The sequence below is a fragment of the Protopterus annectens genome, chromosome 4.part0 (genome assembly GCF_019279795.1).
Source record: "Protopterus annectens isolate FY-2018-M chromosome 4.part0, PAN1.0, whole genome shotgun sequence".
Classification (NCBI taxonomy): Eukaryota; Metazoa; Chordata; order Ceratodontiformes; family Protopteridae; genus Protopterus; species Protopterus annectens.
Window position 1 is genome coordinate 636,985,874 of NC_056733.1, and position 26,688 is coordinate 637,012,561.

The following is a 26,688-nucleotide window of genomic DNA, read 5'->3' on the forward strand; positions in this document are numbered from 1 at the left end:
GCCGATCTTTCTTCTCAGGTGGTAGGGTCGGTTCCGACACCCAATCTGCTGTTGCCTTGTCGGCTCTGGCTGGAGCCGACATATTATCCAGTATCGGAGCCGAGAAGCCTTCGGCTCCATCTGGAAACCCAGAGGACGTCGGCTCCGATGGCTTCGTCCAAGAAGGGATCTCGGTCCCCTTCTTTGGAGTCTATCCACTCGGCTCCGGGGTCTCCTCTTTTGTCGGAGCGGAGTCATCGGAGCCGATCTTCGAGATCTTCCAGGCTGTCTGACCACAATTTAGAGAGGGTGGTAAGCAGGCTGTTGAAGTCGCAGGCACTGGCCCAAATCCTCCATAGCCCATCTCAGCAGACTTCGGCTATTGCTTTACCCCTTGAACTTCCTCCTCCGACTCCCCTCCAGAGTTCGGAGCCGGAGCTTCTCGGGACAGTGACCGTGTCGGCGCCGGAACTGATACATCCTTTTTCGGCTCCGATCTCTTCCATGAGACCTTCCTTGGAGGGATCCGGTCATCGAGTTTCCCTTGTCGGCTCCGAGGGGGCTAGTGGCATCGGACCCTTGTCCAACCCCGCTCTCCCTCTCGGGGCTTCGGCTTTGGTAAGCTCGGCACCGACATCGGCCTTGGAGCCTTCCCTCTCAGTGGAGCCGGGAATTCCTATTACCTCGAACGGAATATTCCGCCTCCCGGGGAGGGGAGCCTTTGAGGTGATGAGGAGTGTCCTGGCACCTGAGCCAGGGCAACGGTCCATCCCTTTAGCTCCTCCCTCTTCGGTGCCTGTAGACGCCTCTTGCCAGCCTCTTGCTCTCTGGCCCAGGGATCCATCGCCCCAGGTTTCCCCATTGGGAATAACTTCCTCTTCCGAGGTTTCGCCTGAACCTGCATGGGAAGCCCCTGGGAAGAGGACGTAAGAGGAAACACACAGACTCCCTGAGTCTGCTACATCTGATACCGACTTAGATGAGTCGGAGGGTTCCCACGGTCCCCTCTGAGGATGTCTCCTTTTCAGACGTCCTTGAGCTCCTCAAACAGAGGGGGAATTGGCCCTCCATTGACCCCTCCGAGGATGAGTCGGTATACCTGGAGGCTTTGGATCCCGACCCTCCGCCTCCTGGGTGTCTCCGCCTTCGACCCACTTATGCAGGTAGTGGCTCGAAGGCGTGGGCAGCTCCAGATTCTGTGGAACCTGTCCCCAGGAGACCATCCAAATTTATTACGGCCCCTACAGACAAGCAGTTTCTTTCTAAGGGTGTCTCTGTGGATGCTATGGTGGTGGCGGCCACCAAGAAGGAACTTGCGGATCCTTCAGTACCTGTCCATCCTCCTAACAAAGATTCTAGGACCATGAACAGGTATGGAAAGCGGATGTTTTCTTCAGCGACCTTTGCTATGCGTTCGCTGAACTACCTTTGTCACTTCACCAGGCTTCAAAGAGATATTCTCAAGGAACTAGGTGAAGTGGTCCAGGATCCTTCTGCTGCTGGGGCTCAAGAAAAGATTGCCTCACAGCTAGCAATCCTGAATTCCTTAACCAACTCCTCCATGCGGCTCATATCCTATGCAGCCGATGGAGCGAGCAGAGCCGCAGGCACAGAAGTGGCTCTTAGACGTCAAGCCTGGATGCGACTTTGTAATTTTGCAGACCCCTTTAAGGCGTCCTTCACCAATACCCCCTTTGACGGTTCGGCTTTGTTCGGACCTCAGGTGAAGGAAACCTTGACCAGGTGTGAGCAGGACGGCAAAACTCTTTCTGCCGTTGGAGTCCATTTTTCCACCCCTTCTAGACCCTATCCCAAGGGTCAGAAGGGAGGGAAGATTTGGTTCCGTAAAGCCCAAGGAGCTGCGCCGGACACACGTGGTCAGTTTACCCCCAGAGGCAGAGGGGGTAACAATAATAGACGCCGCCCTAGAGGCAGAGGGGGTCCTCAGAACCAGGGCAACAGGGAGTCTCTTCCTGAGAAGCCCTTTCAGCACCCCTGAGGTGTTGCCCGACTGTCCACCCTTGGAGGCAGTCGGGGGAAGGATTTCGCTGTACCCAGTAGCCTGGCGTTCCCTTTCACAAGATTTGTGGGTACAGTCGATCATATCCGAGGGTTACAAAATCCCCTTCGAAAGGTATCCTGTACCTCACCAATCCCTTCCAGACATCTCACCCGGTCAAAGAGATTTGGCAGAACAGGAGGTTTCAAAGCTCCTAGAAAAAAGAGCCGTCCAGACTGTTCCAGCAGACCAAGTAGGATCCGGCGTCTACTCGAGATTCTTTTTGGTCCCCAAAAGGACGGGAGATTGGAGACCAATATTAGACCTGAGCAATCTAAACAGATTTGTCAAGAAGGCAAGATTCCGGATGGTCACGCTTCAGTCCATTCTGCCCTTTCTGGGCAAGGACAACTGGATGTGCTCCATAGACCTCCAGGACGCGTACTATCACATAAAGATACACAGGCGCTCCAGGAGGTTTCTCCGCTTTCGGCTAGGGACCAGTCATTATCAATTCAGAGCCCTGCCCTTTGGCCTCACTTCAGCCCCCAGAGTGTTTACCAAATGCATGGCAGTGGTCACAGCTCATCTGAGATGTCAAGGATTCCAGGTGTTTCCTTATTTGGACGACTGGCTCCTCTCCGCCACCACCAAGCATCAGCTTCTTCAGAGCAGAGACTACACTCTGCAGCTTTGCAAAAGTTTGGGAATTTCAGTGAATTTCGAAAAATCTTCTCTGCTGCCTTGCCAATCTATCACCTTTATAGGCGCAGAATTAAACGCCGTCAAGTTGTTAGCCAGACTAACAGATCAGAGAATTCTGGACATCCAAAAATACGTTTGGATTTTATTGCAGAGCAGCAAAGTCAAAGCCAGATTGATACTAAAAGTTCTAGGTCTTATGGCTGCGGCCATTGTTCTTCTACCACTGGCTCGCTTCCACATGCGTCTTCTGCAGTGGATGTTATTCACTCAGTGGTCGTACCACAGTCTTCCGATGAGACACGAAATATTAGTCACACAATCGTGCAGGACTCATCTGAACTGGTGGATATCTTCCCCTCTTCTTTATCAGGGCCTACCATTTGTTCCCCCTCCTCCGGTTGCCACAGTCACTACGGATGCCTCTCTGATCGGGTGGGGGGGTATTATCAGGGCAGGATGGTCCACGGGACGTGGCAACCCATAGAATACCATCTGCACATAAATGTCCTAGAGATGAGAGCGGTGCTTTTAACGTTGCAAGCCTTCAACGACTTTCTTCCCGCGGGGACTATTGCAGTGCAAACGGACAACATGTCCGTGGTCTGGTACATCAACAAGCAGGGCGGGACCAGGTCCTATCCTTTGTGTCGAGAAGCTCTCAGACTTTGGCAATGGGCAATCTCCTCTCATCGGTTTCTGATAGCAACGCACATCCCCGGCAGGTCCAACCTCTTAGCGGACAGGCTGAGCAGAGCCATTCTCATGCCTCACGAGTGGTCTCTCAATCAATCTATAGTGGACCAGATTTTTCTGAAGTGGGGCACACCTTGTTGCGATCTTTTTGCTACACCCCAAAACAACAAGTGCCCCGACTTCTTCACCCTCTTTCCCCTACCAGGCCAACCCCTGAGAGACTCTCTAACCCAGGATTGGCCCCGGGGACTTCTGTACGCTTTTCCTCCTTTTCCCTTGATTCCACAAGTCATTCAGAAAGCCACCGTTTTGAGGGCCAAGTTGATTCTCATTGCCCCTTACTGGCCTCGACAAATATGGTTTCCGTCTCTGCATCGTCACCTCCTGGTGCAGCCTTGGCATCTGGACCCAGTTCCGGATCTTTTGATCCACCAGTCGGGTCAACAGCACCGGGCCATTCATTCTCTCAACCTCACTGCTTGGTTACTCCACTTCCTTCCCTAGCCAGGCTTCCTATGATCTCTGATCCTGTCAGAGATATCTTAGTAGCTTCTTTGAAGTCGTCCACCAGAACCGTTTATGCTACAAGTGGCGACGTTTTTCCCTTTGGGCAAACTCCAGAAATATTGATCCCTTTACTGCTCCTGTGCATTCTGTTTTAGATTTCCTGGCTGAAGTTTTTCAGTCAGGATCCTCTTCATCTACAGTAAAAGTTCAACTGGCGGCTATTTCCAAGTATCATGTTGGCTTGCAAGATCATAACATTATGCCACATAGACTATGCAAAGCCTTTCTGAGAGGAGTTTTTCTCCTGAAGCCGCCAATAAAACATCCTCCTCCACAATGGGATCTGAATTTAATGTTAGCATCCTTGATTTTACCACCCTTCGAACCGTCTGCTCTGCTTCATGTTCCTTGAAGTTATTGACCTGGAAAACTATATTTTTACTGGCTGTCACTTCAGCAAGGAGGGTTTCCGAGATTCAAGCTCTCTGCATCCGTTCCCCTTACTTGGTTTTTCACAAGGACAGGGTATCCTTGAGAACAAATCCGTCCTTTCTCCCCAAAGTTGTTTCTCAAACTAATATTAATCAATCTATCGATCTACCAGTCTTTTTCCCTAATTATTCTGACAGAGCTGAACAAAAGCTTCATTTTTTGGATGTCCATCGTCAGCTCAGGTACTGTTTGCATAGAACTAAACAATTTAGGAAATCAGACCAATTATTTGTCTCCTATGCAGAAAACAGGAAAGGTCTCCCAGTATCAAAAGTGACCTTATCCAGATGGTTGTCTTCCACCATTTCTTACGTGTATTTGCTCAGAGGCAAGCAACTACCTTCTAAACCGAAAGCACACTCAACCAGGAGTCTATCCACTTCTGCAGCCTTTCAGGATAGACTACCCATTGATACCATTTGTGCAGCAGCTACTTGGGCCACTCCTCATACCTTTGTCTCTCATTACAAATTAGATTTGGCCTCTAGGGACAGGGCCAGTTTTGGTTCCACAGTTCTCAAGAGTCTGTTCCATTGAGCCACCCGGGATACAGGTGCTAGGGACGCGGTCCCATCCAGCAAGAATGAAGGCGAGATTGACAACTTAACATTTAGAAGTTATGTACCTACCATAACGTTCCATGTTAGTTGTCTTCTCTCGCCTTCTTTCTTGCGTCCCTCCCTCCTTCCCCCTGGCCTGGACAGATCTTGAAGAGTTTCCTCTTCTCAGGTTGTTCCCTCCTGAGTCTTCATTAGAGGAGTCTTTTGTTAGGAACTTGTTTTTCCTAGTTCTACTAGGTTAGTCCTTAGCAGGATATTTTAGCTACCAAACGAGATCTGAGGTAGTCCCTCCTTGCATCATGGGATATAGGGTTGCCTCGAGCTGGTAAAAGGAGTTCTCAAGCTAAGCAAGTGCCGAGTCGGAGCCGAGGATCGGCTCCGAACCCATCCAGCAAGAAAGAAGGCGAGAGAAGACAACTAACATGGAACGTTATGGTAGGTACATAACTTCTAATTAACTGTGCTAAGATGCATGGTACAGCCTGCGCTTCCACTAAGTGCTGTCTGGTTTTGTCTTACATTTTTTGCTCTTCCAGAATGAGAAACCATGTGAATGCTTTCAGAAAACATTATCTTCTAGCCATTGAAAGAAAGCCATTAAAATATTTAAGTATTCTGTTTTTATTGCTCTTAATCAGATTATTTCCATGGAGACATGAGAACTGGATATTATTTATTTGCTAGAGGAGAGGTTTATTATATTCAATGTTCTTTATTTGCTTTCTCTTAAAACTTGTTACTAGATAAATCCAAGAGCCTTAATCCGTTAAATCCCCTATGCAAGAATGAGGAAAAAGTGCATTTTTTTTCCTGTATCATACTCTCTTGAACAGACTTTTAATTTATTTATGTATTTTTGTATACATTGCAGTGCCTACATTTCTTAAAATTGTATAAGAAGAAAGAGAAAAGAATGGAAAACAGAGGCACCTGTTTTATTTAGTAAGCCCAATGCACTTGAAAATAACTGAGAAAACTTTACTTTATAGCATGCAGATATACACTATACAAATATTACTATTAAGAACAAAAGTTTGTGTTACTTACAGTTAACTCTTTCCTTCCTCGTCCCCTCTCCTAAGTGTTCCTCCAGACATTAATGACATGAGGCAGGGCATATGCTTGAGAGTCCCCTACAAGTTTAGCAAAGTCAAAAAAGTCCAATATTCCCAGATTTTCTTCTGTCTTGGTTCACAAATATAATTGTTTTATAATCCCACATTTATTTGACAATTTCCAAGTTGCTGGTGTTATTCCTGTTCATCTCAATCTCCCAAATCCAGTGTCTGCTTCCTTTCTAGTCAACTCTTGTGCTTTTTTTTCTGCCTCTCAAGCATTTTCTGTTGAAACACTGGAAAAGGTTTCACTGGCACAGTCTCTCAGTGGTCTTTATTACCCGAAGAGCAAGAAGGAGAATCTCCCTCAGTTTCACAACTCACTTTTTGTTGGACAAACTTTTGTATTTCCTACTTGGCATATTCTGCTTCAAAAATGATTTGTCTGTCCAGGAAAGAATATTCTGAAGATAGCGGGATATAGCAGTTTGAATCTCTTCCCTACTTTTCAATGTTCCCTTATTAGTGGAATAAATTTACTCCTCTTCTGCTTGGTGTACAGTGAGTAACCATTTTCCACAGAGACTCTACTCTCTCCACTTTTAGTACTTTGTACTTCTCCCACAGTTTTGTCAGAGTCAGCTACTGGTAGGATTGCATCTTTTACTATTATTTCTTATAGCCAGGTTTGGAGCATACACATGATGCGCCCTTTTATTTAACTCCTGCTGTAGAATCAAACCAAACCAAACCAGGAGAAAAACTGATAAAAGCACACACGCAAGGCCACAGAGATTCCAACAAATCTAGCTCAAACAACTTGAAACATAATATTACCGCTTTCATTTTATTTTTAATAAAACTTCTTCAGATGAAGTGAACCAGACCCATACTGTGTAAATACTAAAAAGAATCACGTGAAAAATGTTTTAAATTGTGACCAGCTCTAAAATTGTGACAGCCAAAAACTTTCTTTAAAATCATATGATCAGCTTTAAAACTCATGTGACAGCTGAGCCCCCTGAGCAAATCCTACATTAAGGCAATGTATTCAATAAAATAAAAGTTAAACAAATAACAAAGGCTGAGTACTTGAATACATAAACCTGTAACTATATTTTACAAACCCAAAAATAAATAGTTTTGTGTAAAACCAGTCATTAAATAAATACTAAGTAGTGTTTATTTGCTAAAAAAAGGTAGTGATGTCATCTTTCTAAAGCTCTTAGTTTTAAAAGATAGCTAATGGAAATATAGTCATTAATCCCTGCCCAAGAACATACATTAAGTGTGAACTGTCAATATAACTTGTGTTCTTCCAGCTTAAGTTGGCAGGGGCCGCCCCATTCACTAGGGCTTACCTTTTTCATGATTGCAAATTTAAAAATGTGGTGTGGCCATTCCATTAAGTGTTTGGCCAAGGCATTTTGTTTTCCTTTTCTTAATGTCATATATATGTTCAGCAATTCTTTCTTTGAACTTTCTTTCAGTTTTGCCTATGTAAAAAAAACAGGGCAGGCACTACTGACTTTCCTCCACTTATATCCATAGAGGGTACTTCACCTATGAACAGTCAACGTAGCGATGGTATTAACACTGAGAATCCCCCCTCTGAACCCGCATTTACCTCGCCGTTCAGAGAGAATATAGGCAAGGTAGCACAATTATTATTGGAATCGGTGTTTCCAGACAAAACCACCCCAGAACGGTGGCAGAACCAGAAATTCAAAAACAACAATCAGAGGTAACTTTGAGAAACCCCTTTTGTGTTCAAATGGTTTACAGTGCATATTAATTACCAACAGTAAAGGGGTTTTTACAGTATACAATTATACTGCTTACTGTATTGGTTCAGAATTTGCAGATTTGTTTGAAACGCAGACTAACATTTTTCCCACTGAACATACTTTTATTTTATTGAATATGTTGCCTTAATGTAGGAATTGTTCAAGGGGCTCAGTTGTCACATGATTTTAAAGCTGATCAAAGGTTTGTCACGTGTTTTTTTAGTATTTAAACAGTGTGGTTTTGGCTCACTTCATCTGAAGAAGATTTATTATAAAATAAAACAAAAGTGATAATTTTGCGTTTCAAGTTGTTTGAGGTGGATTTGTCGGAATCTCTAAGGCTTTGCGTGTGTGTTATTTATTTATTTTTCTCTGCTGTAGAATACCAGTCCAGTTGCTTATTTGTGCTTTTATAAAATTAATACACACTGTTCCTTCCAGCTTCTCTGGTACAGCAGAAAATCTCAGGTTTTCCTGTGTGCTCTTCCCTCTAATTCTATTATTTTTTTGAAACATCTCTTCTTGAGCAGTCTGATATTCAGCCAGCCTTTTCTTCATTTCGACCTCCGATGTTTGCATTTTTATCACCTCATCTGAATATCTGTTTAAAGCTACTTCCTTTTTATCCAGCCTTTTGTTATTTGAGTTGATATACTCCATCAGTGTTTCATTTATTTTAATCCGGTCTGAGTACATTTGACTTATTTTTTCCTGTAGGTGAGTGGAAGTCATGTCTTGCACCATAGCTGGAGCTTGCAGTGGTTTTTGCTGAATAGCTGTAGAATCCTTCCAAGTCCGTGCTTTTCCCTAACCCTTTGTGGTTGATTTTCTTTCAGATTCTGTGAATTTCTTTTTTGCTGGCATCCAGACAGTGCACTTAATAGCCAGTTACTGAAATTTACCCAAAAAAAATAGTTCATTGGCTCTCTCTTCTGAGTTTCTGTTTTCACACCGAGAGAGTTGAAATTAAGCTGTTATTCAATATGGTCTGTAATCTCCTATTTATAATGAAATTACTGCAGCAGTGGTCCCTATGACTTAGTATTGCAGCAAAGATCCTTGTGATGAATTTAATACAGTTTTGTGAAGGTATTCGGAAATGCCATAGGTGTTTGAGGAAAAGGATCATAGCTACAGTACTTCTGTCACCTCTGATGTTGGCATGATGATGTGCAAGAACGTATCTCTAAAAAACAGCCTCTCATTTGAGCCAAACGTAGTGTCTGACATTCCCTTGAATTAATCAGTTTTGCTGACAGTTTTCTTTCCAGGACGAGGGAAGAAAAGAGGAAAATAATCTTACACCCTGTGGGAACTGTCCATACAGTCCAGATGTTACATTAAAAGGTAAAATAGGGTTATCCAACCATAAAAACAATCTTTTTTTTTTACTTCAGATCCATAGCACAGGGGGATAAAGCTCTGAATCCACACAGATAACCTTTGTTTAACTAGTGGCATAGGTGCTGCAGTGATCAGATAAGGAGGATGGATGGGAGCTGCTAACCCCATTTCACCATTCTGGAGGAGGGAGGAATCATATCTCACTGCATTAGCAACATCCTCAGAGTTGCCTTTGACTGTTTTATGTTTGTTCACTTAGCCTATTCCAGACAGTGGAATCATTGCTATAGTTTAGGGGGATTGTAGCACCACTTTTGTTTTTGGATATATATATCTCAGAGGCAGAAGTTGTGGAGCATGCAGACTGCTAAGAAAGGTGGGAAGAGGACAGTCATTGGAGTCGGCAGACTGTTCTGATCCATAATACCAGAGTCTCACCTTCACCAAAGAATAAATGGGCTGGACGTCTCTCTCCAAAATGGAAGAACAAATGGATCAGTTGGGTGCAAGGTGGAGAAGCCATTGAGCTGATCCTGTTGACCCACAAGAAAAATAGCAGAATTTTTCCAAATGATTGGCTTACTGCATTGAGTTTTTCCCCGTCATTGTAATAAATATAACTAGATTATTGCCAAAAGGTTTGAACCCATTCCATATGGTCAAAAACCTACTGCTGCAACTTTGTTTGACTGCACAATTGCACAGAGTATTTGTTAGGCTGGACATGTATATATTTCTTATAAGCTGCATTTCCAGTTTTGGGGAGGAAGAGATCTTGATGTGGCTGTCCTAAGTTACATATTTACATTTACACACTTTCATATTCTGCCTTATTTCTTGCAGCAGAATTCCATACACTGAGCATGGCTTAGTTTTGTGAATACACTTATCTTAGTAAATGCTGAATATCAAAGATTATTGCTGCAAGATAGGCTTCCTCTCTGTCCTTCTGATCCTGCATGCTTATCAATTTGGTTATCTTTCTGTATAGTTATCTACTGGATACAGATTTTACATTTTATCATTATCTGCTTTCTTATAGTGTACAGAACTACCTCTTCTATCATTTTAGAAGTTTGTTATAATTGCACAGCCTCTGTTCACCTTTTTCCTGATTGGACAGTGTGACGTTTTCTCAAGGTTATTTGTTGATGTGGCGATCTAAATTCAAGCCTTACTTTGCTGCATTTAAAAAAAAAAGAGGAAGTGCTTCCTTCAGTCTTATATAGGTGACCTTTTCCATATGGTTGTAGTCTCAGACTGCATCTACTAGAGATATCCCACTGCTGAAAAAATCAAGCTGTTCATCCAGATATCTGCATGTAGCTAACTCCTAGTCATACCGGGATTCCTGATCCAGTGATTGTTATTCAGATGTTATGTGGTGTTCTTGTGTATACTTACACGTGCATGTTTGTCTTTTCAAATGGGCATCTTCTGTTTCAGAAACAATGCCAAAGGTATATACTGTACTGTGTTACTTTCTGCACTGGATTACTTCCTCACAGAGCACAACAGAGCACAGTGCTTCAGTCTTTTTGAGTCATGAGCTGGTGCAAAAAGCAGTATGGAGGTTTTTCTCCCATATTTTCATTCTTGCCTGTGGTACCAGGTTATGATTTCCTCCAGCTTGGCTCCTCCTTGAATTCAAATATGTCCTGGTTTTGTGGGCATTTAGAGTTTCTTTGGTATTATTGAATTTAGCTACCTAGCCTGCCAAGACAGACATTTCCAAACGAAGTAGAAGTGTTTTATTTATTTATTTAGTTATTTTATGTTTGTTTACTGGGGTAGTTCGACTGAGTGGGAGACCCATTTTCAGCAAAGGCCCGGTGGGAAAAGCCCCACAAGTTACAGGGAATAATCACAGTTGAAAGTATTACAAGCATATGTTAAAACAGGATGATAAGAAAAAAACATATTTAGCTATAATATTACTTACAGATGTCAAAGAAAAAGAAAACATATATAGCTATAGTAATGGTTAAAATTTTCATTAAAAAAAATCATAATATTTAGAGGAAACATAACCACAATTGAGAAAAAATGTCATTTAGCTAAACATAGGTTGGGTTTTATATATGAGTAGATAAGAGTATGTGTTAGTGGTTAAGTGAATAAGTAGGAGATGAAAGGTTTACCTAGTCAGTTTGAGTACGTTGACAGGAATGCATTCCAGAGAGTAGAGTGGAGACAGCGGTTAGCCAGGATTTAGGCAAAAGCAATGCCAGTTCTTACACAGGTGGTACTTGACCAGTGATTTAAATTGTTGAGGGTTAGTTGCAGTTAGTATATGTTGTGGGGTCAGATTCCATGTCCTGGAGATATGATAGGAGTTGAGAGCCATTTGACATTTGTTTTGCATAAACCGTTGACTCTTTTTGTGGGAAGCTTCTAGCACTAATAATTCTGAATATGTAACAGTAGTATTAGTAAATGTAATTATTAGAGATTACCATCTGTCTACTCCCTTGGTGAGGTTTGGTTTAGGTATAGTGACAGTAGACAACAGTTCCCTCTCTGTTTTATTTTACAGTATGCCTTTGACTGTTTTACATTTCTTAACTTAGCCTATTCAAGACAGCAGCAGCATTGTTCTCATTTAGGAGTGTTGTAACAACACTTTCCATTTTAAATATGCATTGCTTGATATATTACCCACTGCGAGAAGACTTTATAAACAAGAATATAGTAATTCATAGTAGAGGTTTGTGTGATACTACCCATATTTCCATCTTTGTTTTCACAGAAGATGACACAGAAGTGCAGAGGTTAACATTGCTGCCTTGCAGGCTTGGTTCTCTGGTTCAGTCCCTGGCCTGGGACGCCTTCTGTGCAGAGTTTGCCTGTCATTTCTTTGCATGGGTTTTTTTTGTAGTGCTCCTGTTTCCTTCCTCCTCTCAAAGAAATGCTGTTAAGACAGTGGTGCACACCGTCTGGCCCCGGGGCCAAATCCAGCCCTCAACGCAACACCAAGCGGCCCCCAGAGAGTAACCAGAAATTAAAAAAAAAAAGTGAAAAAAATGCTATGGCTTACTCCAGTCATGCAAACTTTCCAGCATGTGCTTACTTACCTAATTGACTGCAGTTGTACACACCTCTAATTTTAGCTGCTGAAGTAACTATTCTTTGTTGTTTATAACTTGTAGTCTGTAAACAGTAGTAACTTTCTGCAAGAGTTTGTAATAAGTCATGGCTGCAAGCCAGAATAAAGTTAAATGCAAAGTTGATGTAGAAAACAGGCAATCTCATGATTGCTGTCTTAAGTAAAAATGCCAGTCACCTGTACCTATTGTTAACTCATAACGACTTACTATGTTTTGAGGTGGCCCGCAGATACATTAAGAATTTGTGTAGTGGACCTCCCCACAATAAGGTTGTGCACTACTGTGTTAAGAGAACTGACAGTCCTGTAAATTAACTTGAGATAAAAGTGTGGTTTGTGATTGAGTATATATCCTGTAATGGATTTGGCATCACATCCACGGTTAGTCCTGTGCCTTATGCCCACTGAGAACCAGGATAGTCTCCTGCTCCCCTACAATGCTGAATAGAATCAAACAGGCATAGGAGAAGTTGAGTTCTGTCCTGTGATCGGTTTTCTTTACGTTTTAGTCCTGTTGCTTTTTGAGGGTGAATTTTGGCTGGGGTGCTTTCTGTGCAGAGTCTGCATGTCCTTCCTGCATTCATGTGGGTTTCCTCTGGGTGGTCCGTTTTTTTCCCACATTATAAAGGCATGCATATGGAGTGTTTCTCCCCAGGCCTCTGCTGAAAATTGGCTTTGTTCCAAGTCAGACTTTACCAGTAAACAAATGTAAAACAAAAATAAATAAAAAGTTTAGTATATATGCATGTTTTGACTAGTGACTGAAAGTTGCAGTAACCTTTTACAGTCTGCAGTTGATCACCACAGAGGTGTTGTGCCATTTAGCCCATGATGCAGATGAAGGGCTGAGAGTTTCTGGATGGCTAGAATACACGACTGAAAATGGCTCAGATAGTCATTCACAATGACACTGTAGTACTGTGTAACCTGTTACTTAGATGAAGGCTAATACTTTGCAGTTAATAAGAATTCCCTTTTATAGTCTGTTCAGTTTTCCAAGAGGACTTTTCCAGCTGGATAGGTTTGCTTTGCCTGATATCTACTCCATGAGACTAAAGAGGAGAGGATGACAGAGCATGCTGAAATGGACTAGGGAGGTTTACACATGTTGTTTCTGTCATAACTGTTCATAGGTTCATAGATTACTACTAGGCTAACTGCCCTTGTGGGCCATTTTAAGCCTAGACAATTAACCAATGTGAGAATCAGACAGTGTACCTTGTGCCTTTAAGGCAGATATCTTAACCATTGTGAGAACGTCTCTCTGGTTTTATAATGGTGCCACTGGGGAACACTGTGTTTTATAGATTTATTCTTTGGGGCTGGCTTTGATAGCTAGAGAAAGATAATCTCTGGAAGTGAGATCATGCCGTCTTTCTTGCTAGAAACTGACTCTGTCTAGGATTGTACAGCATAACACTTGAGGCAGTTATCCCATCACATATAAGCACTTTTACTCAACATGAGACTGTGAAGTCAAAGATAATGCAGTTATCTCTGGTACTGTTTCTGCCTCCTTCATTAAATAATTAAATGTCAAAGCATCAATGCATACTATAGAAAAAAAACAAAGTAGATTGCTATACTGTGCAGTATTTTGGCCCTGCATGCCACTGACTCTTGAGCCAGTATGTGCTGGCCATGCATGCTACTGACCCTTGCCCTGTTATGCAATAACTTATTGTCCTATGAGCCTTAATGCTTCTAAGGTGTTGCCAACCAAAAGGCAGGGACTGGCAGTAAGCTGCAGAGGGATTACAGAAAATAAAAGTCTGAAAGTTAACAGTGATCACTTTGCATGATTTGTGGGTGCTAAGATTATAAACCTTGTTCTTCAGTGATGATTTGCACATTGAAAATGTAAAATCAAGTGACAGTTTCACATTTTAAATATTTGAATTTTTTTATTCTTAGACGAAGTAACCCTTGGTCAACATAGAGAAGAAAAAGCATCAGATGGTAGTCAGGTAATTTTCATTTCTTGTTTCATGTTGTATACTTCATTTCCGTCGTTTGATTTACCTTCTTTATATTAGCCATAAACCACTTCAAAATTTTTACTTGAGGTGTGTTGTGTACCCCTGCCTTTGAAACCATAGCTGTCTTTCATTTCCACCATTGACATTTTCATTTTATTCTGACATTAAATTTCACTGAGAAGCAGAGCAGTCATAACACACATTTAAAATTAATTTAACAGAGAGGAACTAAGTGACTTATATTGCAGGCTACTAAATGAAAAAGTAATAAGGACAATGGTATGGCTGCTAAGCACAAAAGCCAAGTACCATTAGGTAGTACTAGCCCTGTGGTGGATGTTTTACTGTAAGTGCATGGTAATGTTCTAGCAAAGGTTATGCATTCTGGTACAGTGAATAAAGGCAAGAAAACTGTAGGTTGAATCTCTGGATTTTCTTTCCTGAGTTTATGCTTGCAGGTTTGTGTAAATCTAAATGAGTAATTCATCCCAGGGCAAGGCTGTTCATAAAAATCATACTGTAGTCCACATGATGCATCTTTTAAGAGATGGGCTGCAAATCCTTGACTGCAGCTTGTTTTGCGCAACTTCCTTGTCTGTACTGTCCAATTAAACAAGTTAACTAGACCATTGAGTTTTTTTTTTTTTTTTGAATAAGGCTATTCAGTAAATAGATGTGTGGTATACAAGGAGGAATTAACCAAGGGCCCTTTCACATTTAAGTCATGAACAGTTGATAAATCAGTTACTTTAAACTAGTTCAGTCTGTACAGCAGTTTGATGTACCGCTAGAAGAAATAAGAACTTAAATTGAGAGTTTACAGAATCTGGTAACTAAAGAAAAAATAACTGTACTCATTTCTTTTAGTGGTTTTTCCACATCCTATGAACAAAATGGAAAGATTGGTTTATATATATATATATATAGATATATATAGATATATATATATAGATATATATATATATATCTTAATATAAAAAAGTTGGACAGTTAATTTACTTTTTTGCACTTCTGATTTATTGAGTAACATTGTTGAGATATACAGTTGTGATGTCCTATCTTGCCTTCATTCTATACTGGTTGGGTTCGGAACGGATCCACAGTTCCGACTCTGCCTTATACAAAAGCTCGAGGTCTTCTACTATCTCGTGGCTGATACCCTAACTCATGATGCTGTAGGAAACATCTCAGATCTCGTTTGCCTGCTAAACAGATGGAGTGCTTCATACTGGCTCTGGCTGAAACCTTTATATTTGTTAATGTTGTCTTTTCTCTCCTTTTAGAAGTGGTTTGTTAGTTTTTAATTGACTTTAGCAGTTTTTGGTGTGTTCGCTGCTTTTGTTTTTGACTTTTGTCCGTCATTTATCCTCAAGGCCTTTTCTACCTTATCCCGGCTTAAGTCTGTTTTACTTAAGAGGACTTTTTTTTATTTTATTAGAGCTGTTGAATTTTGAGTTAGTTTTTTTGTCTGTATTAACCAAGCTCGTTTAAGTTAGAGAGCTGCTTGGCCTATTTAAATTACAGGGCTTTACCCTTAGTTTGTTTGTGTGTTTTTATATATATGACGTGTGCTTGATTTTTTATATATATATATATATATATATATATATATATATATATATATATATATATATATATCTGTGTGTGTGTATAAATGTATTTTTATATATATATATATATATATATATATATATATGTGTGTGTGTGTGTATATATATATATATATATATGTATATATATAGGTATAATGTGTGTGTGTGTATGTGTATATATATATATATATATATATATCTGCTTATATAGTAGTGTTAGTTTTTCCTGCTAGTTTGTTATTGTAGTTGTAAAATGTCCAAACAGTCTAAAGATACAAAACCCTTGGGTTTTAAGAAATGTACAAAGTGCAGTCAGAAAATGTCCGTGACTGATGAGCATACTGTGTGCATGTACTGCCTTGGAGCAGTATGCCTTCAAGAATCCTGTGCCATTTGCCATGCTTTTAGCTACAGGGTTCTTCTTGAAAGGAAGAACAAATTGACCCTTAGGGGATTATTGAAGACCCCCTTTGCAGAGGCTATAGGAAAAGGTCCAGGTTCTTCCAAATCGCGCTCTTCCCCACCTTCAAAATCTAAAAAATACGGTAAAAGGTCTTCTTCTTCATCAGAGGCTCAGTCTGAGCCATCAAAAAAATTACCAAAAATTTCTTCAGCAGACCCGAAGACTGTCGGGCGCGAAAATCCTTCCACCTCGGTCCCTTCAGTGTCGGAGCCATTGGTGTTTCAAGCATGGAGCTGGTCCCCAGAACTGGAACTGGTTTCTCCTACATTGAGATCTCCAATTTTTCAAACTTCCAGATCTCCTGCCCCCATCCACTCGATCCTCCAGGAGCCTCTCAGATGTTGATCGTGTGGTGCGGAGGCTGTTGAAGACACCGGCACTTGCCAAACTTTTATTTGGTCTGACCCAAAGGGTTTTGGAACTGACCAAGCCTACCCTGTCACCATCCATTCCTTCTTCGATCTGATCCCAGACTTTGTAGCTGGAATGTCTGGAACTGGTTGTAGTGGAACCGTCGATACCAAGACCTATTCCAGGATCTTTGGGCCTGACATCTGCTCCGACATCCTCGGTTCCATCTGAACTTGAGGGAGTCTACGTGTCGACGCTTTCCAATTGGGTCCGGGGAGGAAAGTTGGATCGGACAGCTGTTGGATCCGAACTTTCCTCTTGGGACTTCGGCTCAGGTGAGCTCGGCTCCTACATCGGCCTCGGAGCCAACCCCCTTGATTCCAGGGGTACTTTCTGGTTCTTTGGAGCCGGGAGCTTCCTTAGATCAGGGGTGGGGGGCTTTTGATGTGATGAGGAGAGTACTGTCTCCAAAGACAGCTTCACTCTCATGTCCAGGCATTCTTCCCACAAAGGCCCCAGTCTCTGTCTCGGCAGCACTGCATTCCATGAGACGCGGCGACCCTAGGCCTCAGGATGCCCCATTGGGTGAAACCTAAAACCTCTCCAGAATACCCTTCTGAAGAGGTCCCTCATAAGAGACTATGTAAGATGAAACATTTAGATTACCCAGAGAAGTCCATCACATCTGACACAGACCTTGATGAGTCAGAAGGGTCCCCACGGTCACCCTTCTAGGATGTCTCCTTTGCAGACATCCTAGAAATACTTAAGCAGAGAAGTGGCTGGAAGCCCATCAACCCTTCTGAGGAGGAGTTTGTGTACCCAAAGGCTTTTGAGTCTCGCACTTCTGCCACTTGGGTATCTCCGCCTTTCGATGAACTGATGGACCTAGTTTGTCGAAAGACGTTTTAAGTTTCCAGACTCAGTGGAACCTGTACCTCGAAGGCCAAATAAGTTTATTACATCTCCCACCAATAAAAGCTTTCTAACAAAGGTGGTGGTGGCGGCGGCCACAAAAAAAAAACCTGTCAGAGACGTCTTCTTTTATCCATCCTCCGAACAAAGAGGCTTGTACGATGGACAGATATGGAAAGCACACCTTTTCGTCAGCGATATTTGCGCTCAGATGACTGAATTATCTCACCCATTTTACCAGACTTCAGAGAGATCTCCTGAAGGAGTTAGGAGATGCTGTCCAAGGTTCAGTAGTTGAGGGGGTAACAGAAAAAGTTTCTTTCCAGCTCTCCACCTTAAATTCAGTGATAAACTCCTCCATGAGACTCATTTCTTACACAGCTAATGGAGCAAGTAGAGCAGCAGATTCAGGAATTTCCCTAAGGAGACATTCCTGGATGTGCCTGTGTGACTTTGCGGACCCCTTTAATTCTTCTTTTGTTAACGTCCCCTTCGATGGCTCGTCCTTGTTCAGGCCAAAAATCAAAGACACACTTACCAGGTGTGAACAAGAAGGAAAAACCCTCTCTGCCGTAGGAGTCTGTTTTCCCCTACCTTCTAGACCTTATCGAAAAGGTCAAAAGGAAGGAAAAATGTGGTTCCAAAAATCCTAGAAAGCTTTTCAGGACACAAGTCGTGGTTCTTCCCCCAGGGCAGAGGGGGGAAGCAGTAATGGAAGACGTCGGCCATGTGGCAAAGGGGGTCCACAAAACCAGGGTGACGGGGAATCTTTCCTTGGCAAGCCCTTTCAGCGCTCCTGAAAGGAGGCCTGTCTGTCTATCTCTAGAGGCAGTTGGGGGTCGCTTGTCTTTGTAACCAGAAGCCTGGAGAACAGTAACAAAAGACAAGTGGGTACAAAGCATCATATCTAGAGGCTACTCCCATACCCTTTTCTTCCCATGTCCCAAACATAAAAAACACCCAGTCAAAAGGAACAGGCAACTCTAGAAATACAAAAGTTGCTAGAAAAAAAGAGTCATCCAGACAGTCCCTGCAGACCAAATAGGATCCATAACTTACTCAAGGTTATTTTTAGTTCCAAAGGAAATGGGACTGGAGGCCCATCCTGGATATCAACAAATTAAACAAGTCAGTGAAAAAGTCAAAGTTTTGTATGGTAACACTGCAATCGATTCTCCCTTTTCTGGGACAAGATGAGTGGATGTGCTCTGTAGACCTCCAGGATGAGTACTACCACATAAAAATGGACAGGCGATCGGGGTCATTTGTGCTTTCAGCTAGGAGCCAGTCACTTCCAGTTTCGAGCTCTGCCCTTTGGTCTCACTACAGCCCCCAGAGTGTCCAACAAGTGTATGGCAGTAGTCACAGCTCACTTGAGATGCCTAGGATTCCATACCTAGACAACTGGCTCCTAACAGCCACCACTGAGCATCTACTTATAAAAGTGAGAGACACCACATTGAACCTCTGTTCTCACCTAGAGATCACAATAAATTACAAAAAATCTGGCTTATTGCCATCTCAACGTATCATTTTTATAGGAGCAGATTTAGATAGTACAAAAATGATGGCAAAACTTCCCCCAGAAAGAGTTCAAGTCCTACAGCATCAGGTCATAAACCTGCTTTTCAAGAAAAAAGTTCAAGCAAGAACAGTCCTAAAAATATTAGGGACCATGGCAACAGCAATAAATTTGATTCCATTAGCATGGCTGCATATGAGAGTTTTACAGTGGCTGCTGTTCACTCAGTGGTCCATACAGGAGCTACCAATGTCTCACCAAATCATGTTAAAAAAATCTTGCAAGAAAGACCTCTGTTGGTGGCTCTACTCCATTCATGTGACTTTGTTGACCCTTTATCCCCCCTAAGCCTGTAGCCACAGTGACCATGGATACTTCCCAGATGGGGGGGATTATGTGGGAAGGACAGTTCAAGGCACTTGGCAGGATCACGAGGCCCATTTGCACATCAGGGTCCTAGAGTTGAGAGCAGTGCTTTTAGCATTGCAAGCATTCCAAGACTCTCTTCCGCTAGGGACTATTGCAATACAATGAGACAACATGTTAGTTGTGTGGTACATAAACAAGCAAGGAGGAACCAAGTCTTACCCCCTTTGTTGGGATGGCAGTGGGCAACCTCCTCCTAGCGCTTTCTGATAGCAATGCACATCCTGGGGAAATCCATTGTGATAGCAGACAAACTCAGCAGAGTGATTCTGATGCCCTCACGAGTGGTCCCTAAAGCAAGAGATAGCTGACATGATTTTCCCGAAGTGGGGCCAGCCTTGCTGCGATCTTTATGCCGCGTCCATGAATGTTAAATGCAGCAGCTATCTTTCTGTAATCCCCCTCCAGGGGAATCACCAAGGAATGCACTTGTATACAATTAGCCCTCGGGTCTCCTCAATGCTTTTCCTCCCTTCCCGTTGATATCCAAAGTTCTTTAGAAAGCCAGCTCCTTGGGAAAGACCTTGATACTTGTCGCCCCTTGCTGGCCTCATCATATCTGGTTCCCCTTCCATTGGCCTCTTTTACAGGAGGAGCCGTGGAAACTGGACCCAGTTCCAGACCTTCTTGACTCATGCATCAGGAATGCTCCACCCATCCCTTCAAACCCTCAAGTTGACAGCTTGGCTGCTCTGATTCCAAACATAGCCAGGCTCCCTGACCTTTCCCTATCAGTGAAACGTATCTTGATTTCATCTCATAAGGCTTCAATGAGAAAATTGGGAGGTTGGCCTAATGGTTAAGGTGTTTGCCTTACAAACACAAAGTGCAGGGTTGGAGTCTCACAAGGGATAATTGGCTAGGCTTAAAATGGCTCACAAGGGCAGTTAGCCTAGTACTAATCTATGAATTATACATATTTATATATATATATATGTCAGCAAAGGAAGAGATTTTCCTCTTGGGGCTTGAAGAGTCACGTTGACCCTTTCTCTGCCCCTATATCTTCCATACTAGAATTCTTGGCAAAGTTATTTCATGAGGGTGCAGCTGCAGCTACTGTTCGAGTTCAATTAGCAACAATATCAAATTTTCATATAGGTGAATCGGGGCCAAATGTGATGTCCCACAGACTTTGCAAAGCATTTCTGAGGGGTACTGTTCTTTTAAGACTACCCATTAAGGCCCCTCTAGCACCATGGACCTGAATTTTGTGTTGACACGTTTGATTCTTCCCCCCTTTGAACCTGCATCATCCTATGTTCTGAGGTTTTTAACTTGAAGACATAGTTTCATAGTATAGTACTAGGCTATCTGCCCTGGGGCATTTGTAAGCCTAGCCATAGTGATGTGGCTTTTGCCACCCCATGAAATGGTACAAAAATGTACAGAATAAATGTAGAATACTGTGCCTCTGTCTAGTAGTGGCACAATGAAGGTCCCCTTATATAATAGAATTAGTTTACTCTGCCCCTGTCTAGCAGTGACACAGATGTGACCCCTGGGGTAAACATACGATCTCCCATCCACTCATCAAGATTTCTCTTGAAGAGAGTCAGTGAGGGGCTCTGCCTAATACGAACTGGGATCCTGTTCCAAAGCATGGGAAGCCTCTGGGTTATGAATCTATCCCTCCAGCATGTCCTATTCATACTTGTGCCGAGGTTTAAGTCTTTAGCTCTCGTGGTCCTGATGGATTTGGATTTTTTGAGGTGGAGCATGTCCATCAGATCCTGATTGGACATGGCCTTGTACGTCAGGCAGAGATCACCTCTGAGCAGGCGGTATGCTACTGAATAGAGCTGAAGTTTCTTTAGTCTGGCAGAATAAGACATACGTTGAGACCCTTGATCCTTTTGGTGAGGTACTTTTGTGGTCTCTCCAGCTGTTGCAAATGCCGGGTGAGGTACATACCAAATGGGGCATTGTACTCAATCATGGGTCTGATGAGGGAGGAATATAGGAGTACAATGGCATCCTTGGATCTGGATGTGAATCCCTTCATGATGAGGTGTGCAAGGTAGAATGCTTTTCTAACCACTTTGGCAACGTGGGTGTCAAATGAGAGGTAGCTGTCTACTTGGGTCCCTAGGTCTCTGATTACTTTTTCCGTACTCAGCGGGTTGCTGTCTATGTGATAATTTGTGGGTACTTTGTTTTTTTCCAAAAGGGATGACTATACATTTTTTGGCATTTAGTTTAAGGCCGTGACTACGGCACCAGTTGTCCGTTTCAGTGAGGCCTTTCTGTAGGATGTGTGTGTCTGCTGGTGTATCGACTATGACGCCTAGTTTGCAGTCATCTGCGAACTTTGTCAGCCACAGCCCTCCCATGTTTGCTTTAACATCTGAGAAATAAATGCCGAACAAGAGGGGTCCCAGGACAGATCCCTGTGGGACACCACTTGTGACTGGCTTTGAGTCTGACATTGCTCCAGCGATTTTAACTTTATGGGTTCTGTCCTTTAGCCAGTTTGCAACCCATCTAGTGACATAAGGGTTTACTTTCAAGCTGTTTAGCTTATCTATGATACCTGAGTGGGGTATTGTGTCGAAGGCCTTAGCCAATTCTTTTAATAGCTATCACTTCTGCTAGAAGACTTTCAGAGTTACAAGCATTGTGTATTAAACCCACTTATGCTTTTCCACAAAGACATTGTATCTCTATGAACAAACCCGACCTTTCTACCTAAAGTATGTTCAGAATCTAACTTAAACCAATCCATAGACTTACCAGTTTTCTTTCCCAGTTACGGCAATAAGGCAGAATATATGCTACACCACCTAGATGTACATACAGTTATGTGTCTACTTGCATAAAACAAAGGACTGACCAATTGTTTGTGTCCTTTTCAGACTTCAAGAAAGATGCTCCTGTTACTAAGGTAACACTTTCCAGATGGCTATCAGATTGTATTACTTTTACCTACAAATATCAGAACAAAGAGCTCCCTGACAAAGTAAAAGGTCATTCTACAAGAGCCATAGAAACCTCTTCCGCCTTTCAGGGTAGGCTGCCAATTGATACCATTTGTGCAGCGGCAACATGGTCAAGGCCTCTCATACCTTACTCATTACAAAGTTGATTTGGCCTCCAGGAACAGGGCCTCTTTTGGGTCCACTGTCCTGAAGAAAATTCTCCCTTGAACCACCCAAGAAAGGCGGTGCTAAGGACGCTGTCCCAACCAGTAGAGAAGGAAGGTGAGATAGGACAACATTACTTAAAGAAGTTATGTACTCGCCATAATGTTCCATGTGTGTTGTCCATCTCACCTTCATTCTTACATCCCACCCTCCTTCCCCCAGCCACCTGGATGACCGAGCGGATTCAGTTAGTGACTAATGTTCTCTGACTTTCTTCATAGCTCTTAAGGTAGTAATTTTTCTTATGTGTACCTATTGTTATACCAGCAAACAAAATCTGGGGAGTTTCCTAGAGCATCATGGGATAGGGTATCAGCCACGAACTAGTAGAAGACCTTGAGCTTTTGTGTAAGGCCGAGTCGGAATCAAGGATCGGTTCCGAACCCAACCAGTATAGAATATAGATGAGATGGACAACATATATGGAACGTTATGGTGAGTACATAACTTCTTTTTTAATTGTATTCTGATAACAGATCAGGAACAGATATCCTAGCAGGAAGGCAAGAGTTTTTCCTAGCACTCCCAAATCAAATGTTAAGTTTACTGAAGTATGCAGTGATGCCTAGTATACTTAGTTTATAGAAAATGCAGACAGCATGCCATGCAGGTAGGAGGAAGGCTTTACATTTGCAGGCAGTACTTAGTTTTATAGGCCACCATTTTTACTTAAAATATTGAAAAAAGTAGGTGGGAGAGGTCACTAAATCACATTTCAAAGAAATGTGAACTGCAGCCTTTATTAGATATTCACAGTTTCAGAGTCTCAATAAGCACTGGAGTAGAAAGTTGTTTTTCAGCATTTGTGCCTTTAGAGTTTAGTAATTAGTATATGTGTATATATATATATATATATATATATATATATATATATATATATATATATATATATATTATAGCCCTTTTTGGCTATATATTTTTTTTTTGCCGAACAGTAACACTCTGATCAGCTGGGTGGACTGGCAGCCCCTGTATCTCATCTCTCAACTGTCCAGATTATTGCAGAATGTCCAGATTTTTGCCTCTTATTTTTGGTCTTTTCCTCATAATTTTTTGTTTCTTCTGGCAATTCATTGAAGACTGAATTCACTAAATAATGACAAACATTTGAGTTTCAGACGTCATATTCTTCAGAAAATGCATCTCAGTGCAAAAGTGCATAAGGATTTTCATTCTTACTGTATTCCTTGCCTAGGCCCTGACCACGATGTTGCTAGCTGTCGGTTTTGTGCTAGATTTAACCAACACACTATTAAGTGTCAGTACGATTTTTCTTTTCATTACTTTGGCAGAAGATTTAATTATATAATGCCATCGGAACAGCCGACTACCGGAGTTTACAAAAAACGCAAAGAAAAAGAAAAGGACAGGCATCCGAGGTCCAAAACCGACAATGAGGCTTCTTCTAGGCCAGTTGCCGGTTCTCTGTGAGCCTTTTTCGCAGCCCCTGACAACCGCTACTTTAGAGCCGCAGGCCAATACCGACTCCCACGTGGAGTCAACCAGGCATACAGAAACTCAAGGTATTGAACCTTCGGAAACAATTCCCTCAGATGGGTCCGGAGCCGCTGAGCAGGCTTCGGCTTCTGAGGGCGTTTTCAGGCCTACACAATTATATGTTAAAACGGCTTCAGCTTCAAAGGCAAAGACTAAAGCAGCTTTAAAGACAAAGAAACAAGTACAACAGCCCCATGGAGAGGCCTCCATGCCTAAAAAGCAGATGCTCAGAATGGTCGAAGACCTGATTACTTTGATCAGGGGTTTTCATCCCCCTCCTGACAAGAGGCCTAGGCAAGAGATATAATATGAATCTTCAGATCAGGTTTCCATTTCATCGGATTCCTTTTCTGATCAGGAATACTCTCTTCCTCCTTATGAGGATTCTGATGCTGAAGAATCTGTCCCCTCAGCTTCTCCTCCTGAGGATTATTCTTTTGGGGAAACAGTGCATACCATGAAGGAGCATTTCCACTGGGAGAGCCAAGATTATTCAGAATCTAAGAAAAGGCTCAGAGACTTTCTTTTACTGCCTCAGCACAGGCCCCTTGCTATTCCACCTGTGCTAGACATTGTAGATGATGTATTTTCAGAGTCCAGTCTGACTCCTGACTCCTTACCTCCAGCTCCTGTTAAGCCAGACAAATACTATAGGGTTCCAGACTCCCACAAATTTATTTTTAAAAACCCTGCTGCTGACCCAGAAACTATCTCTCAGGGTCCCAAGGTGGTCAAGCCTTCCACTGCAAAAAACCCTACCCCCTCTGACAGAGATCCCAGGGCACTGGACAGATGGAGAAAAAAGATTTACACTTCTGCTACCTTGGCTATAAGGGCTTTAAATTGTCAGTTTCATATGCTTAAATATCAGCAATACATTATGTCACTGCTTAAACAGAAAATGTTGACAAATTCTGAATGTGCAGAAAATAAAGAAATGCAGGATTTATTGCATGCAGCTGAACAGGTTGGAAAGCATACTTTACAATGTGGCTTTGATTCTTTGGAGGCCTCCTGCAGAGCCACTGTTACGGGTTCTGTCATTAGGAGGCATGCTTGGTTAAAGGAACAGAATTTGCCTGATCATGTTAAAGCAAAATTATTAGATGCTCCATTACAGCATGATACCTTGTTTGATGTTAAAGCAGAAGAGGTGTTGAAGAAAATGGAGGACAAAGACAAATCTATGTAAACAGTCAAGGATTTCTTACAGGTACAGCCTCCAAGATTTAGCAGACACTGGCCTACAAAGAATTAGTCCTTTCCAGTGTCAGGCCACAAAGAGGCAGTTGCAGACGCCCTAGAGGCAGATCCCAGCCCCAAGGCTCATACAGGTCTAAACATTGGGGTGCTTCTACCTCCAAAAACGGAGAAGACAACTCACAGCCATACAGAAAGCAGTCTCAATGACTTCCCCCTGCCAGCACCAAGCACTTATCTTCTGGCAGCTCCTTTAGGGGGGGAAACTAGCACTTTTTTCTCAAAACTGGCACCTAATCACTCAGGACAAATGGGTCTTGAACATAGTGTCACAAGGTTACAGGTTCCACTTTCACACCCTGCCAAGGGCAAACGGTATGCCAGACCTGCCAAAAAATTAATGGGCAGAAGCACAAAAGCTAGTTTCATCCCTCATGGACATGAGGGCCATTCAGCAAGTACCACAGCAAGAGCAGGGACAAGGATTTTACTCAAGACATTTCTTGGTGCCCATAAAGGACAAAGCCTGGAGGCCAATACTGGACCTATCTATTCTAAACACATACCTGGATATTCCAAAATTCAAAATGTTGACTCTGCAGCAGCTTCTGCCCATGCTGGGCAAGAAGGCTTGGCTTGTAACTTTAGACCTAAAAGAACAATACCTGCATGTTCCAATCAGACAATCATGCAGAAGATACCTCGGATTCATAGCTGGCTCAGTGCACTACCAATTCTCTGCACTGCCCTTTGTCTTATCTACTGTGCCCAGAGTCTTCACAAAATGCCTGGCACCAGTAATTGCATTTTACAGACAAAGAGGAATACAAATATATCCTTACTTGGGCGACTGCCTCATTCAAGCAGAGAAAAAGGGCATACTACTACAGCATCTGGCATTTGTAAAAAGATTACTAACATGCCGAGGATACAGAGTAAACGATAAGAAATCAAAACTTGTACCCTCTCAAGAGATAATATTCCTGGGTGCAAGCTTAAATACAACTGCTCAGATGACTTATCTCACGCCAGACAAACAAAGGCAACTGACTGCTTATTTCAACATGTTGGCAACAAACACCCAGTTAACTGCAAGAAAAATTCTGCAGGCTTTGGGCTTCATGGCATCCTGCATTCTGCTAATTCCATATGCAAGACTGCATATGAGGAAACTACAATGGTATCTAAAAAGTGTTTGGACTCAACATTGCCACAGCCTGGAAACAATTATTACACTCATTACCTGCCTGCAACAGGAGTTTCGATGGTGGGCAAAGGCCTGTCACCACAACAAGGGGCAGCCATTCACCATACCCCCAGCCATACAGACATTGACAACAGATGCATCAGATTATGCCTGGGGGGCCCACATG

General features: G+C 42.5%; 1 protein-coding gene across 5 annotated transcripts in view; it reads left to right on the plus strand.

Moving 5' to 3' along the window:
* CLIP1 (CAP-Gly domain containing linker protein 1) overlaps positions 1 to 26,688 on the plus strand; it is a 4,646,656-nt gene that overhangs the window by 4,299,687 nt on the left and 320,281 nt on the right. For 4 of the 5 annotated variants that reach the window (XM_044068589.1, XM_044068592.1, XM_044068591.1 and 1 more), the window contains one exon: positions 14,142 to 14,194. In XM_044068589.1, the coding sequence (XP_043924524.1) occupies positions 14,142 to 14,194 (53 nt within the window). The remainder of the gene's footprint in view (positions 1 to 14,141; positions 14,195 to 26,688) is intronic. The other variant, XM_044068590.1, reaches the window with a different exon arrangement.